Genomic DNA, 14,208 nt, shown 5'->3' with positions numbered 1-14,208 from the left:
TCGGAAACTAATGTATTGCCAGTGATGTCAGCTGCCCTTTGATCTATATATGAAAACTTTTCTTTAATATAACTTTAAATGGTACTGGAAGTGCGGGTGGCAGGCAGCATACGGTATCAGGTGGGATACACAAGTCTCAGCTGTAAATTGGCAGTTGAAGTTTCAGATCTCTTGCTTTCTCCTATCATAACCTCCATTTCTAGCTGTTTCTAAACTTTGGCATATTTTCCTTTCTTTTTCACCTTTCACTACAGGGCTAGGCCACAGGCACACTTTGTATTTTTCTCAATTTTTGAACAAAATTATGTTGTTTAGCTGGTATGTTGTCTGACTGGCTTTTCGAATTCTTCTGTCAGCATTTTCATCAAATGTAGTCTCTCTTACGAACACAATGCGTAAGAAACAAAAGCGATCAGCTTTTTGTGCTAGATATTTTGTTTTGCTGCATGCATGTAATTTAGTTTAACTTTCCTCAGATTATTATCTTTGAAAATCCTTATTTGTCTTTCCTTATTTACAGATCATATTCTAAGCATGTTTCAGTAAGTTCCACTGGGATTGGCAACAATCCTTTGCTGAATGTCTTTGATATTACTTATATAGACTAAACCAAAATATATGCAGTATTTCTACTTCAATTTTTGCAGGTTATAAACTGCATTGGAACATAGATAACAAACAGTAGTGATGATTTACATCCTTGCCCAACATCAGATTTAATATATACTCATGATACATTGTACTTGGTTTATAGATAAGCCTTGGATCTCCAGTACTAGTTTTATGTTGAAGGTTGGTGCTTTTTGGTTCAAGAAACTACATTTACATTAAGGAGCAACTCCATGAACCATAAAGCATCAATAAAATGACCACCCATGGTCCAATCACTTCCACTGCTGGTTAAATATTCCATCCAGTAAAATTTCTCATACCAACCAAGTCTGTTGCCTCTCCTACTGGCAAACAGAAAGTAGAAGCAAAATAAAATCTGCACATAATCATGCATGCCATATATGCATGCAGTTTGCATAACTAAAAAATACTACAAGATCTCTTGTAATGTTGCTCACAGCCTGAGGTTATGTTGTTGCAAGGGGGGGGAGTTGCTGGAATGTGGGAGTGGAGAAGGATTCATATTTCCACTGAAAGGATTGGAAACAGATTTGTAAGTGATCAAAACAGCAAAGTAAGTTATTAAAACAGTGAAGTACTTTGTACTTATGCCCACTGCAAATGTCTATTTCTATAGTCACGTCCTCGCTGCATATGAACTTTAAATATGAATTTAAATAGAATTTGCAGCACAGAAACAGTCCATTCACCCCAACTGGTCAATGCCGATGTCTATGCTTCACACGAGCCTCCTCCCACCCTACTTCATCGAACTCTATCAGCATATCCTTCAAATCCTTTCTCCCCCATGAACTTATCTAGCATCCCCTGAAATGCATCTATACTATTTGCCTCAACTACTCCATGTGGTAGCAAGTTCCACATTCTAACCACTCTCTGGGTAAAGGAGTTTCTCCTGAATTCCTGATTGGATTTATGAATGACCATCTTATATTTATGACCCCTAGTTTTGGACTGTCCCACATGTGGAAAAATCTTCTCTACATCTATCCTATAGAATCCATTCATAATTTTAAAGGTCACCTCTCGGCCTTCTCTTTTCTAGAGAATAGAAAAATGCTTACGGTAACAAATCTGTGTGTGAAGTAACTGGGATTGAGTGAGCAATAAACCCTTTCACTTTTGGGCTATGCATTGGAAATGGTATAGACTGTAAATCATATACTCTTGATGTCCAGTGGAAAATACCATACTGACAGGACAAATGGATTAGACTAAAAACTGAAATTGGATCAATTCGCAGAATGAATGCAGTAATAGAATACTTGATTTCTCACCAGTGATTTACAGTTATTCCAAAATAATAAAAGTCCCAGAACTCTTAACAGCTATCTGTTTCTTTGATTAAAGCTTTTACATGAGAAATACACCTCACTGAATCTTGGAAAGGCCAGATGGATCACAATGGCCTTTTCTCTTCCTATACATTCCTGTGATGCCAGGTCCTGTGTAGCGGTACAGCGAGACAGGAATTGGAGAACCTAGGGCACCAATAACAGTTATACATTTCTTTTCCCTTTGATCCAAGCTGGTACAAAAGAAAATAGACATCATTCACAATGAATCAAAGTTCAGCCAGTGAAAAATTCTTAGAGAGCCAAGCTTGTCATTCATCATGCATCAACAGTACCAGGGTGGCCTTGCAGATGCCTAACTCAGGAAATTCACCTGTTTAAACTTGCCAGTCTCGTTAAACAGGACTTGCCTGTTGAGAAATACATCACAATTAGTGGCCCTTAAGTTGCAAATTTAATAACCTGTAAATATAGTTGACAGCCTGGCAATCAATATTCATCATTTATCATCTTGGCATTTACTACCATTTATTAGGCAATACAACTAGCTTGGTCCTAAATGGCATACAATCTACTTCTCTTCATTCAAAGTTGTGTAAAAAAGCTGGGTATTGGTATCCTGACAAATATATGCCAAGGAACCTTAATTCCCTCCTTTATCTTCTTAGGAAGGTACTGTCTGGGGTTTTACCTCCCAGCGTATGTCTAGGGATGAATGATGCTTGACTCGGCTTGCTGAACTATCTTACGCTAACCAGTTTGGATCAATATTAATTTACTTCACTAACCCTCAATTAGGTTACCCTCAAGCAGCTGAGTGAGTGAATTAACTCTTTCTTGCCAAATCATTAACAAGGAAACCAGACCATAAGTCACGCACTAAAAACCTTTTTATTGGTTACAAATCATAAAATAAAGTAACTTAAACGATGTTTAATAGACATGCATAAATGTAATCAGAGTTACCTACCAGTTGAATAGCAAATCATTAATGGGCAGAGTTACTTAACAAAACGGGTAGCAAAGGTTACACAGGCAAATCAATGTATTACTCTAAAATCAGCACTAACGAATGCTGATAGTAGTGACCAGAGTCTGAGGTTATAAATTGGTGACAATACTTTAAGAGCATATCCTTAGATATCTGACAAGTTGACAGCTTTGAATAGCCAGTCTATCAAATAACTCAAGAGTACATGTGTGATTAACAACATTCAGAGTTTACACAACCTCATCCTCACAAGAGGTGTAGCTGAGTCAATCTCCTTCCTTCCGTGGCACGCAGGCATTAGCTTTTGGAGTGTTGAATCAAAGAAGCCCTTCATGGCAGGGTTATCTGTTTCACTTGGAAATTGGTTCCGACTGAACCCATCTGATGCTCTCCGAGCTGGGTCCCCTCTCACTTTTCTCGATCTCAGATTGCTCACTTAGCCCTGCCTGTAACGGGCTAGTGTAGTCACAATTTAGCTTCTAACCTCTGACATTCTCTCCTTAAAGGTACCTTGTACTGGTAAGGATGCCTGTTACATCTGCTAGGTAAAAGTTCTTACAGAAGAAGAATAGAGGAATAAAAGTCTTCTGATTAACACAGAAGGACTAAGAAAGAATGCTACTTCTACTAAAGACTTCTGCTTCTGAGTGACCTACGTGTCAGAAGGGCTCACCCTTTTTGTGCCAATCATCCCCAACAAGTTGGTACTGAAGCATTGATCTCCGGACAGGTTGGCTCCACATTTACAACCCCCACCCTCCTTACCTTACAGCCTTATTTTTAATACATGGATCCACACAAATATGAGGGGTCATGACTTGATTACAACTCACTGAGTGCTTCTTCCTTGGACCTGAGCCAGGGATAATGACTTTACAACTTAATTGCTTAATAGCCTGTATTCAATGTTTGGAACCCTGTATTCACTTTCCAGCACTCAGTTCAACAGCTGAAATCTATATTGCATAGACATCCTCAGACAGTTTACAGAGTATTTCACTTTCGAACCTTGAAGGTGACTATTTGGGCAATTTTACTGGACATTGTTCCTACAGTTGCTTAATTTGAATTAGTTAATAATTTGATTTATTTAGCACTAAATTACCACCTTGCTGTGCTACTTACATTGCTTACTTCACATTATTGGATATTTCAAATATGTTTCGTCCAATAAAACAACTTTTAATTATCAGGAGTAGACTGTATGCATCTGCTTAAACAATGAAAACAGTTGGTCTTCATGAGAGATTACCCGTAGCCAATTAGCATAAACAGCAATGAGTCATTTCCTTCTGAAGTGGGCACTTGCGTATGAGAAGGATTTATGAATTTCCCACCTTCCTCCATATACAGATTAACATAGATAGCCCTCTCAGGAAGAAGAGAGAAAACAATGTTTTAATTGTTACAATGCTGACAAACTATAAATTCCAAATAAAATATGTAGAGATTTGCATGATTTGAAACAGGAGAGTATGGTGCATTAGTACACACCAACATAAATAATAAACTAGCAAGTCAACAAGTACAGGAAAATACAGAAAAATACAGAATATTCTCTAGACATTGCACTAGTGGTGTGCGGTGCGCTCAATTACAGAGAGACAGAAATGTGATGACCTTTGAGACCCTGAAATCCTTTTGCAGACTCATTTGAATACCTTTGAGGTGCAACTCTGTTTCCAAATCGCCCATAAATGAGATATACACTGCTTTTTTTGCTGTGATAATGAGATATAAGGTCTAAACTACAGGAATTGACAAACTGAATCCAAATCAATATCCCAATGTTAAAACCACGGCACACAACTAAAATGGCAGCACTTATGGTCTATTGCATAGAATACACTACTATATAACCTTATAACAAAATATTTTATTTTTGTGTATTTCACCATCATTGATGTGATGAAAAGTGCAATTCCATGCCTGAAAAAATAGCCAAAGAAAACAAAATCTGATTCTAGTTCGTAGTTTAGTACAAAGTTTCACATCAAGTTGATATTATTTACTATATTAATTTTTATTTTAGTATGAATGGAATACGTTTCTGTACCAGGGAGGAAATGGCCTTGTACAACTCAACAAGTTTAAAGCAGCCTCTTTAGTTGTGATTCAGGAAGAAGTGTTTGAAAATGGCTCAAAGGTCAGTGTGAACCATGTGAACTTAATCCCAAGGCCTGGACTAATAAGAGAGCGAGAGTTCAAATCCCACTATGGCAGCTTGAGAATTTGAATTCAGTTAAAAAAAATCTGGAAATAAAACAAAGGCTGGTATCAGTAAAAGTGACCATGAAGTTGTTGGACTGTAGTAAAAACCTAACTGGTTCACGAATGTTCTTTAGGGAAGGAAACCTGCCATCCTTACTCGGTCTGGTCTATATGCACTCACTATATGTGAGTCCAGTCCCACACCAATGTGGTTGACTCTTAACTGTCCTCTGAAGTGGCCTAGCAAGCCACTCAGTTGTATCAAACCACTACATCACAACTAGCTAGCAAGTATTTATTTTTTCCTTTTTAAATTTAACAAATTAAAATATATTTGCTGTTGCTCTTTATTTATAGGTCAGAACTCTTCACTGAACACTTGCCATTATGGCAGGGAAATTTAATTTGAGGTACCACAACAGAGCTATTGTACAGAAATACAAGTAACTATCTTTTAAACTGTTTTCTGTGTGTTTATTTAACATTTTAACATAAACACACACACCTTAAGTGTTCATTGTCGTGTTATTAACTCCATGAATGCATTCATGCATGATCAAACCATCAACTCTCACGCATTCTGTGTTGGACACTATTCAATTTCATGCTTGCATACCACATTACGTACGTTATGGCAGCATATTGTGCTCTATGGAGTCCCATATTGACTTATGCTTCTGACCTATTTTTTAAACTGACGCTGTAAATTTCAGTAGCACAAGCTAACATCACTTCACTTACTTTACAGATCATGGCTCCTGTTTCTTCTCCAGTAAAATGACAGCCTGACCCAGAGATTGTTTACAAAATTTCCGCTCAGTGTTAGAATAGGCAAGTGGCTACACTTAGGTGAAATTCCATCCTCCCCACTACCAACCCCCATCCAATTTCTCAATGGGCATTTCTATAATGTGTAAATACGAACTGCAGGAGAAACAATCTATGAGACTGTGAATGTTATAGTTTTGTAGATTTTATAAAACTATATATTAAAATAGGAGCATTTTTTGTGTGTCCCATTGCTGGTTTGTCATTTATTAAATTATAATGAAATTCACCTTTGTTAATTATCCATTCTAGAAATAAAGTCACATTGACATTTCTTTAGTTTTTAAATTATTCTTTTTATGTCAGGTTTTGCAGAATTACTACAGTGCTCAAAATAGAACAATTTAAATTATTTTATCAATATATCCTGGGATGAAACAGTTGAATCCCGGGATGTCAGGAATGTAATTTTTAATGAGAATGCAGTTGTTAGTGATGACATTAGCTGGTATCTTCGACTGGTGTCTAAAGCTAAACCTTCCTAAAAGGTAAACCTTAGTAAGATATATCTATTGCTCACAAAGAGTTTCTATTCAAAATATTACCCTATCTTTTCTCTTTTTGAATGCAGAAAAATCAGCTGTGTATTGCCAGTATTTTCCATTTTTATTTCTATTACTAATGCAAGTTGTCAAGGAAAATATAGGCCCAGCTTCAAGCATCACACCTGAGGTGTCACATTTGCACACGCGTAGTGTGTCACACTTGCACTTGATTGTCTCAAATGTCAGATTCATAAAACAATAACAAATCACAGTTAAAGAAATTAGGAAACATACCAATGAAGTAGCAGCAAACAGGAAAGAAAACCACTAATAAAGTAGTACCACAGAGGTACAAAAACCAGCAATCATGAATAGCCATATACACACTTTTCAACAGAGGTCACAGTATAGCATGAGTCTATGATTCTGCCATCAGCATAAAGAAGCTGGTTTTAGCAACATGAATGTGGGGGCTGGCGCACATGTGTCACTCTTCCAAGACTCAAGCTACACAAGTGCTAAGTGCAAAGGTGCCTTATACAAGTGTGTTATAGAGAGGCGACAGTGCATGATACAACTATGCCAATGGACTTATAAATGTACGTTCCCGCAAATAGCATACAAATATGTACAATGACTTCGCCAATATGTAAACCAATTTAAAGCTGAGGAAAAATAAAATTTAGGAAGATGGAATGTGAATGCATTTGCCAATCTGGGGTGGGAAATCCAGCAGGGTGGCCGATTTTGAAGGACCTGCAGCAGCACTTTAAAGAGGAGGGGTGGAAGCATCAAGAGTGAAAGGGAGCAGCAGTTTATAGTGGCAGGCAAATTTTTTGCAGTAAGGAGATTAAATATTGGAAGCCTTTAATGCTCAAAACCCACAAGCGACTGCAGTAAAAACGACTGGCAAATCTGTTTCCAGCTTTCCTTAATTGCAGCTAAGGATCTCTTTTAATTATGCCACCTTACAACTTCTACCACCCACTTCAATTGGGCAAGAGCAAGAACCTTCAGTAGCAATTGGATGAAAGTGACATTGGGATTATAACCATGTTTTCTGATCCGATTTGCATTTATTAATGAGGCTCGTCGGTTTCCCATTGGAGCTCTGGCCGCCAGGATTGAGGTCCAATCTGAAAATTGGAACAGGCAGACAACTAGCGGCAAGTCAGCGCTTCAATTCTGCTCATGATTTTAGTCCCACTATTGCCTTGTTTTTAGATGCTAACAGGGCTGCACGGACATGAAGTCACCCATATGGTGTGCAGCATCTTAAAAATCTCAATATATAACCAATTCCAATTTAAAAGCTAAATATCAATGGAATAAAAGTCAATTTACAGTGAATGAGAAAAGGAAATGTTCCTAAAACCACAGTGATTTCACTCTGAATGGATTTAGATATTAATTTTGCTAATGCAAATGTCAGCTTCAATTCATTCTCGGGTTGGCATCTTACACTGTATTAGGTACATCTGCAACTTTAATAATTAAACACAATCAAATTTTCTGGATGGAGAAAAACAACTAACTCTTCTATGTGCACAAAAAACTTTAAGGGTCCATTTTGAAATGTAAAATGACCAGTTTGTGTCAAAACTTTGCAAATCTAATTAGGCTAATAAAATACAGTGTGTATAAAACCCTATCATTTATTAGTATTTAGCTGTAATCCATGAGCTATTTTATGTTTCAGCACCAGTAACAGGATTACACTCACCCATCTGTACAGCACTGCTGGTGACCTCCATGCAATGTGTCAATGTTTTGCTGAAAGGGCCCCATATCACCAAATTGCTCCTCACTTCTTCCCTAAGCACTGCCAGTTCAATCCTTACTCCCTGAAGGAAAGCGGCTGCCTGTTCCACGACGTGTTCTTGCTGCTTTGTTCTTTCCCTGTGAAATATGATATTGATTCAGTTCAAAGATTGAATCCCTTCTGTTAATTTACATTGGGCCAGATTTTAATGTGGTGCTAATTCAGTCCCAATTATGTAACCTCAATGCAGTCCAACAGTCAATCTGAAGGAATTCAAGACTCTCACCTCAAGGAAACCTAAATCTGAGTGTACAAAATAGAAATGTTGTCTGCTTCAGTATAACAAAAGACCAACTGCACCCATGAACCTAGACGATTACTTTGACTTGGTTAGGGAAACTGCTGTCTTTAATTATTTGTACTGCTGCTAGAAGCATGCAACGTGTCACCTGCTTTGTTTGATCCCCTTTATCCATTGCAAACCAAAAGAATCTGCAAGCCTGCTGGGACACAAGAATCGTTTGAAAGGTTCCAAACAGTTGTTAAACATCTGCTGCCTTTTTCCTGTCATGCTATCCTGATTCCTTATTAAAAACAAAACCTTTAAATTTCACATGCCATGTATTCTCCAAGCAACATAATGACAGCACACGTTTCAGTGATTTTTCCTTCCCAAGTTTTCAGTAGTGTTTGTGTATGATTTTACTGGTTTCTGTTAGATCCGTGATTCTGAGAGTATGATGGTTTTCAATAACCACACGGATGCTGTAACTTAACAATCAACAGGTATTTACTGGAGTAGGGTAGTCTCAAGACTGGGGGTACAGAGGCATGCGCAAGGCTTATATACAGGTGTGGTCACTGCCGGTACTACAGTATACAGGAGCTGTAAAAGTAGTTCTCTCTTAAAGGTACATACACCACAATTCCTCCCCTTTTAGATTAGTAATACCCATAATATTCAAATAACAATTAACACTGTAACATGTATATTAAACAACAATAGTCCATTTATAGATTCAGTCTTTGGGGCGGCTTCCTGATCCTTTCGGGATAGCGCCTTTCCTGAGGTTCTTGTTCTTGGTGCGGAGGCGATTCTGGCCCCTTTTCATCGGTTAGTTCATCGGTTTCCACTGCTACTGGTTCTGAGGTAGATGCTACCGGTATGTCGGGTTCATCCCCAGGTACTCGAGACAGGGGGTTGACTCGTTCCTGTGATGCTAAGATCTGATCGACGTGGCGTCTCACAATGTTCTCCCCGACATCCACTGTGTACATTAATGGCCCCTGCCTTGTGCATATCGTTCCGGGTTGCCATTTCTCTGTTTGGTAGTCACGGGCCAAGACTGGTTGTCCTACATTGAAGCTCCTTGTCGGCTTCTCATTGATGTGCTGGAATTGTTTATCCTCAACATTTCTTCGCACATTTGGTCTGAGCAAGTCCAGACGAGATCTCAACCTTCGGTTAAAGAACATCATGGCCGGGGTCTGGTTGGTAACTGCATGTGTCGCGTTTCGGTAGGCTAATAAGAAATTGTCCACCTTATGCTGCAGTGGAATTTCATCGTCGTACATGGCCTTTATCGCCTTCTTAAAGGTTTGTACGAACCTCTCAGCCAATCCATTTGTGGCTGGATGATACGGGGCGGATGTATAATACCTTACCCCATTCCTTCTCATAAATTTTCGAAACTCTTCGGACACAAACAGTGGTCCATTATCAGAGCAAATCTGCTCTGGCAAGCCGTTTCTAGCAAATATGGTCCGTAGGACTGCAATCGTTTTCTCTGTAGTGGTTGAGGACACTTTTATCACCTCAGGCCACTTCGAATGAGCATCCACTGCTATTAAGAACATTGAGTCCATGCATGGACCAGCGAAATCAATATGCACCCGTTGCCATGGAGAGGAGGGCCACTCCCATTGGTGTAGAGGGGCATGTGGTGGTGCATTTTGGACCTTCTGGCATCCTGAGCAGCTCTTGGTTAGGTCTTCGATTTGTTGATCGATTCCCGGCCACCACACATAAGCCCAAGCAAGGCTTTTCATTTTCACTCCCCCCAGATGACCTTCATGTAGCTCATTTAGCACTCTCTCCCTTAACTTGGGTGGAATCACCACTCTGGATCCACACATCACTGTCCCCTGGCATACTGACAGCTGTTCTCTTCTGGATGAGAATGCTGGCAACAGTGAGTCGCCATGTGTTGGCCATCCCCTCACCGTCAAATCATACACCTGAGACAGCGTCGGATCATTGCGGGTCTCCTTCTCTATATCCGCGTTCGTTACTGGCAATCGTTCAATTATTGATGAATAAAATATCTCGATAGGGCCCACTGCTGGTGCTTCCTCCACAGTAGGCAGTGGCAGGCGCAATAGCCCATAAGCGTTTCCATGCTGTTTCGTGCCTTTATATTCTATTTCATATTGATTCGCCCCTAGAAACAGGGACCATCTTTGTAACCGTTGTGCAGTCATCACTGGAACGCCGTTCTTAGGATTAAAGATGGAGACAAGTGGTTGGTGGTCAGTCAGCAAGGTGAACTTCTGCCCATGCAGATAGTGGTTGAATTTTTTTACTCCCCATACTAGGCTGAGGGCCTCCCTGTCGATCTGGGCGTAGTTGCGCTCGGCTGAGGTTAGTGACCGAGACGCAAAGGCTACTGGCCTCTCCAACCCGTCTGGGAATTTGTGCGACAGCACCGCTCCAATACCATAGGGTGATGCATCACATGCCAAATGAATTGGTAGTGCTGGGTTGAAATGGGCCAACACCTCTTTAGATGTGATCAATTCTTTACACTTCTGGAAAGCTTGTCTACGTTCGTCATTCCATTTCCATGGTACCCCTGTTTGCAGTAGGGTGTTCAGTGGATGTAATACCGTGGACAAATTTGGTAAGAACTTATGGTAGTAGTTTACCAGCCCGAGGAACGACCTCAGTTGTGACACATTTTCCGGTGCTGGAGCCTTGACTACTGCCTCAATCTTTTCAGGGGACTTATGTAACCCCTCTTCATCGATGACATGGCCACAATACGAGATCTGCTTCTGGAAAAACTCGCACTTGTGGTGATTAGCTCGTAGCCCATATTCCTTTAATCTGGTGAGCACCTTCTCCAAGTTGGCGAGGTGATCACTGTCATTTTCGCCCGTGACCAGGATGTCATCCAAATAACACTGGGTCCCTGGAATCCCTTGCAGGACTTGATCCATCGCCCTTTGCCAAATAGCCGGAGCCGATGCTACCTCGAACACCAGCCGGTTGGATTGATAGAGACCTTTATGAGTGTTGATCGTAAGGTATTGTTTCGAGGCTTCTTCTACCTCCATTTGCAAGTACGCCTGGGCTAGGTGAAAATATCCTCAATTCGTGGAAGCAGATATTGTACCGTGTGAAGGATTGGGTTCACTGTCACCTTAAAATCCCCACGGATGCGGACCTTCTTTGGTTCCCCAGGCGCATTACTCAACGACCTCTTCATTACAGGAATGATGGGTGTAGCCCACTTGCTCCAGTCTACTTTGGACAGCACTCCTGAATGTTCCAACCCTTCCAGCTCTGCTTCGACAGCTGGTCTGATCGCATAAGGCACTGGTCTGGCCTTAAGAAACTTTGGGCTTGCATTTTCCTCTATTTTAATCGTTGCTGTTATGCCTTTTAGTGTTCCGAGTCCCTCCTGGAACACTTTTTTTGCGTCAGTTAGCATTTTTGACAGTCGTCCAGGTGTGACGTCGTCATCCTTTTTGGCCTCAACCTTCAGTGCCTGTATGGAATGCCAATCTAATTGTATCTTCCGGATCCATTCACGTCCTAGCAGTGGTGGTCCTCCATCTGGCAATACATATATATCCATTTTAGGTATTTCCTGGCCTTTATATATCACTTTCACCCTTATTTTTCCTTTGGGGTAGACTTTTTGCCCTGTGTATATCACTTTCACCCTTATTTTTCCTTTGGGGCAGACTTTTTGCCCCGTGTACGTCTTCAAGACAATCTCTGTAGCTTTCAAGGGTATATGTGAAAATAGCCGCTTGTAGTCCCTTTGGTTTATGACTGTTAGGGCTGATCCTGTGTCCAATTCCATTTTCACTTGGACTCTGTCTATCTTGAGTGTAACCCAGATAGTCTGGTGATCCTCCATTTTGGTTACCTTATGTAGTTTCAGACAACCCAGCTCCTTGCTTCCGGAGTCTGTGTCACTTTTCTGTTCGTCTGAACTACTGTCCATCACCTTGTGTACCATTTTGTACTTCTCCTGTGGAGATTTCTTACTGTTGGTTTTCTTCCCAGACCTGCAGACTCTTGCTATGTGTCCTGCTTTTCCACACTGTCTGCACACTTGGTCCTTGAACCAACAATCCTTCTGGTCATGTGTTGTTCTGCCGCAGCGATAGCACTTCCCTGTTCCATAGGACATTTCATTGGTGCCATATTCTTGCGGTCTCCGTTGTATCTCTGCAGCGCCCCTTGCGGCTGCTTCGTGTGATACTGCCATACTGAAAGCCTTGTCCAGCGTAAGATCCTTTTCTGATAGAAGCCGTTTCTGGGTTCCTTCACTTTGCAGCCCACACACAAACTTGTCCCTTAACGTATCTGCTAGTCCCGCTCCAAACTGGCAGTGTTTCGATAGCTTGCGCAGTTCCGTTAGGTACTCAGCATTGCTTTCGTCTTTGTGTTGGTTCCTTTTATGGAACTTAAATCATTCTGCTATCAGCAGCGGTGTGGGGTTTAAGTGGTCCTGTAGGATTTCTACTATGCTTTCGAAATTCTTGTTCACAGGCTTCTCTGGGGTTATTAGGTTTCGCAGTAACCCATAAGTTTTTGCACCCATGGAATTTAACAAAACCAGTGCTTTCCTAGCATCTGGCACTTCATTCGCCCTGCAGTACAGTTCCACATATGTCGCCCAATCTTCGACTTCATTGTCGAACGTAGAGATACTGCCACTCTTCTGCATCCCTGGGTGTGATTTAACTGTCAAAAATGGCGTCTCCCGCGCTTCCCCTTCTTCTCCGCTGGCACAAAATGGCGTCTCCCGTGCTTTCCTTCCTTCCCGCGCTCGCCCTTCTTCTCCGCTGCGGCTTCTAAAAATGGCGTCTCCCGTGCTCTCCCTTCTTCTCCCGCGGACACTGTTCAGCCCTTGAGCCCTGGCTGTGCTCTGCGCGTTCTTTTTTTTTTCGCGACGCCGCTCGGTCCTGAACCCGGCTGTTGCTTTACCCTCTCTCTCTCCGGTTTGTTTTTCCTCGACGCCGCTCGGTTTTCAACCCCCGGCTGCGCCCTGTGCGCTTCACCCTCTGTCTTACCCTGTCGACGCTGCTCGGCTTTCTCTCCGCCGTCGGTCGGCTCCAGCCGCCGCTGTCCGGGAAGGGTCTGCACTGTACCTGTCGTCAGTCTATTGCTGATCGTCGTGGCTGGGGAACCAAGCCCGGCTCTCCACAGCCTCCCCTGCGATGTTCACTCTCTGCCGGACGACTGGCGGTTGCTCGTGGTCGACGCCCGTGCTTCTGGCTGCGACTTTCTTCCACCGTCCTCCGGAGCGAATCCTCGAAGGGAAATGCAGAGTTGCAGGTAGATTCGAATCGACACTCGTCGCCACTGTTAGATCCGTGATTCTGAGAATATGATGTTTTTCAATAACCACACGGATGCTGTAACTTAACAATCAACAGGCATTTACTGGAGTAGGGTAGTCTCAAGACTGGGGGTACAGAGGCATGCACAAGGCTTATATACAGGTGTGGTCACTGCCGGTACTACAGTATACAGGAGCTGTAAAAGTAGTTCTCTCTTAAAGGTACATACACTACAGTTTCCTTACCTGAAAAGTTTTGATTGGCTCTGAGCTACTACGAGCTGATCCCAAATGCCATTCATTTTCAGAAACGTGTTCTCCAGTTCTTTCTGCTTAGTTGCAAATTGTGTACTCAAGAAATTCAAACTGAAAAATATGTGAGAAATGTAATTATTTTACGCCATGCAAGACAGAGAATGAGGGA

At 41.5% G+C, this 14,208-nt stretch overlaps 1 protein-coding gene across 2 annotated transcripts in view; it reads right to left on the bottom strand.

Moving 5' to 3' along the window:
- lekr1 (Leucine-, glutamate- and lysine-rich protein 1) overlaps nucleotides 1–14,208 on the bottom strand; it is a 310,901-nt gene that overhangs the window by 144,084 nt on the left and 152,609 nt on the right. For both annotated transcript variants that reach the window (XM_085990355.1, XM_085990356.1), the window contains exons 4-5: nucleotides 14,031–14,150; nucleotides 8,167–8,342 (exon numbers count right to left, since the gene is read on the bottom strand). In XM_085990355.1, coding sequence (XP_085846481.1) covers nucleotides 8,167–8,342; nucleotides 14,031–14,150 — 296 coding nt within the window. The remainder of the gene's footprint in view (nucleotides 1–8,166; nucleotides 8,343–14,030; nucleotides 14,151–14,208) is intronic.

The sequence above is a fragment of the Somniosus microcephalus genome, chromosome 6 (assembly GCF_052327205.1).
Source record: "Somniosus microcephalus isolate GS21.2 chromosome 6, FLI_Smic_1.0, whole genome shotgun sequence".
In the NCBI taxonomy this organism is placed as follows: domain Eukaryota; kingdom Metazoa; phylum Chordata; class Chondrichthyes; order Squaliformes; family Somniosidae; genus Somniosus; species Somniosus microcephalus.
This window is presented reverse-complemented; position numbering and strand designations above follow the sequence as displayed.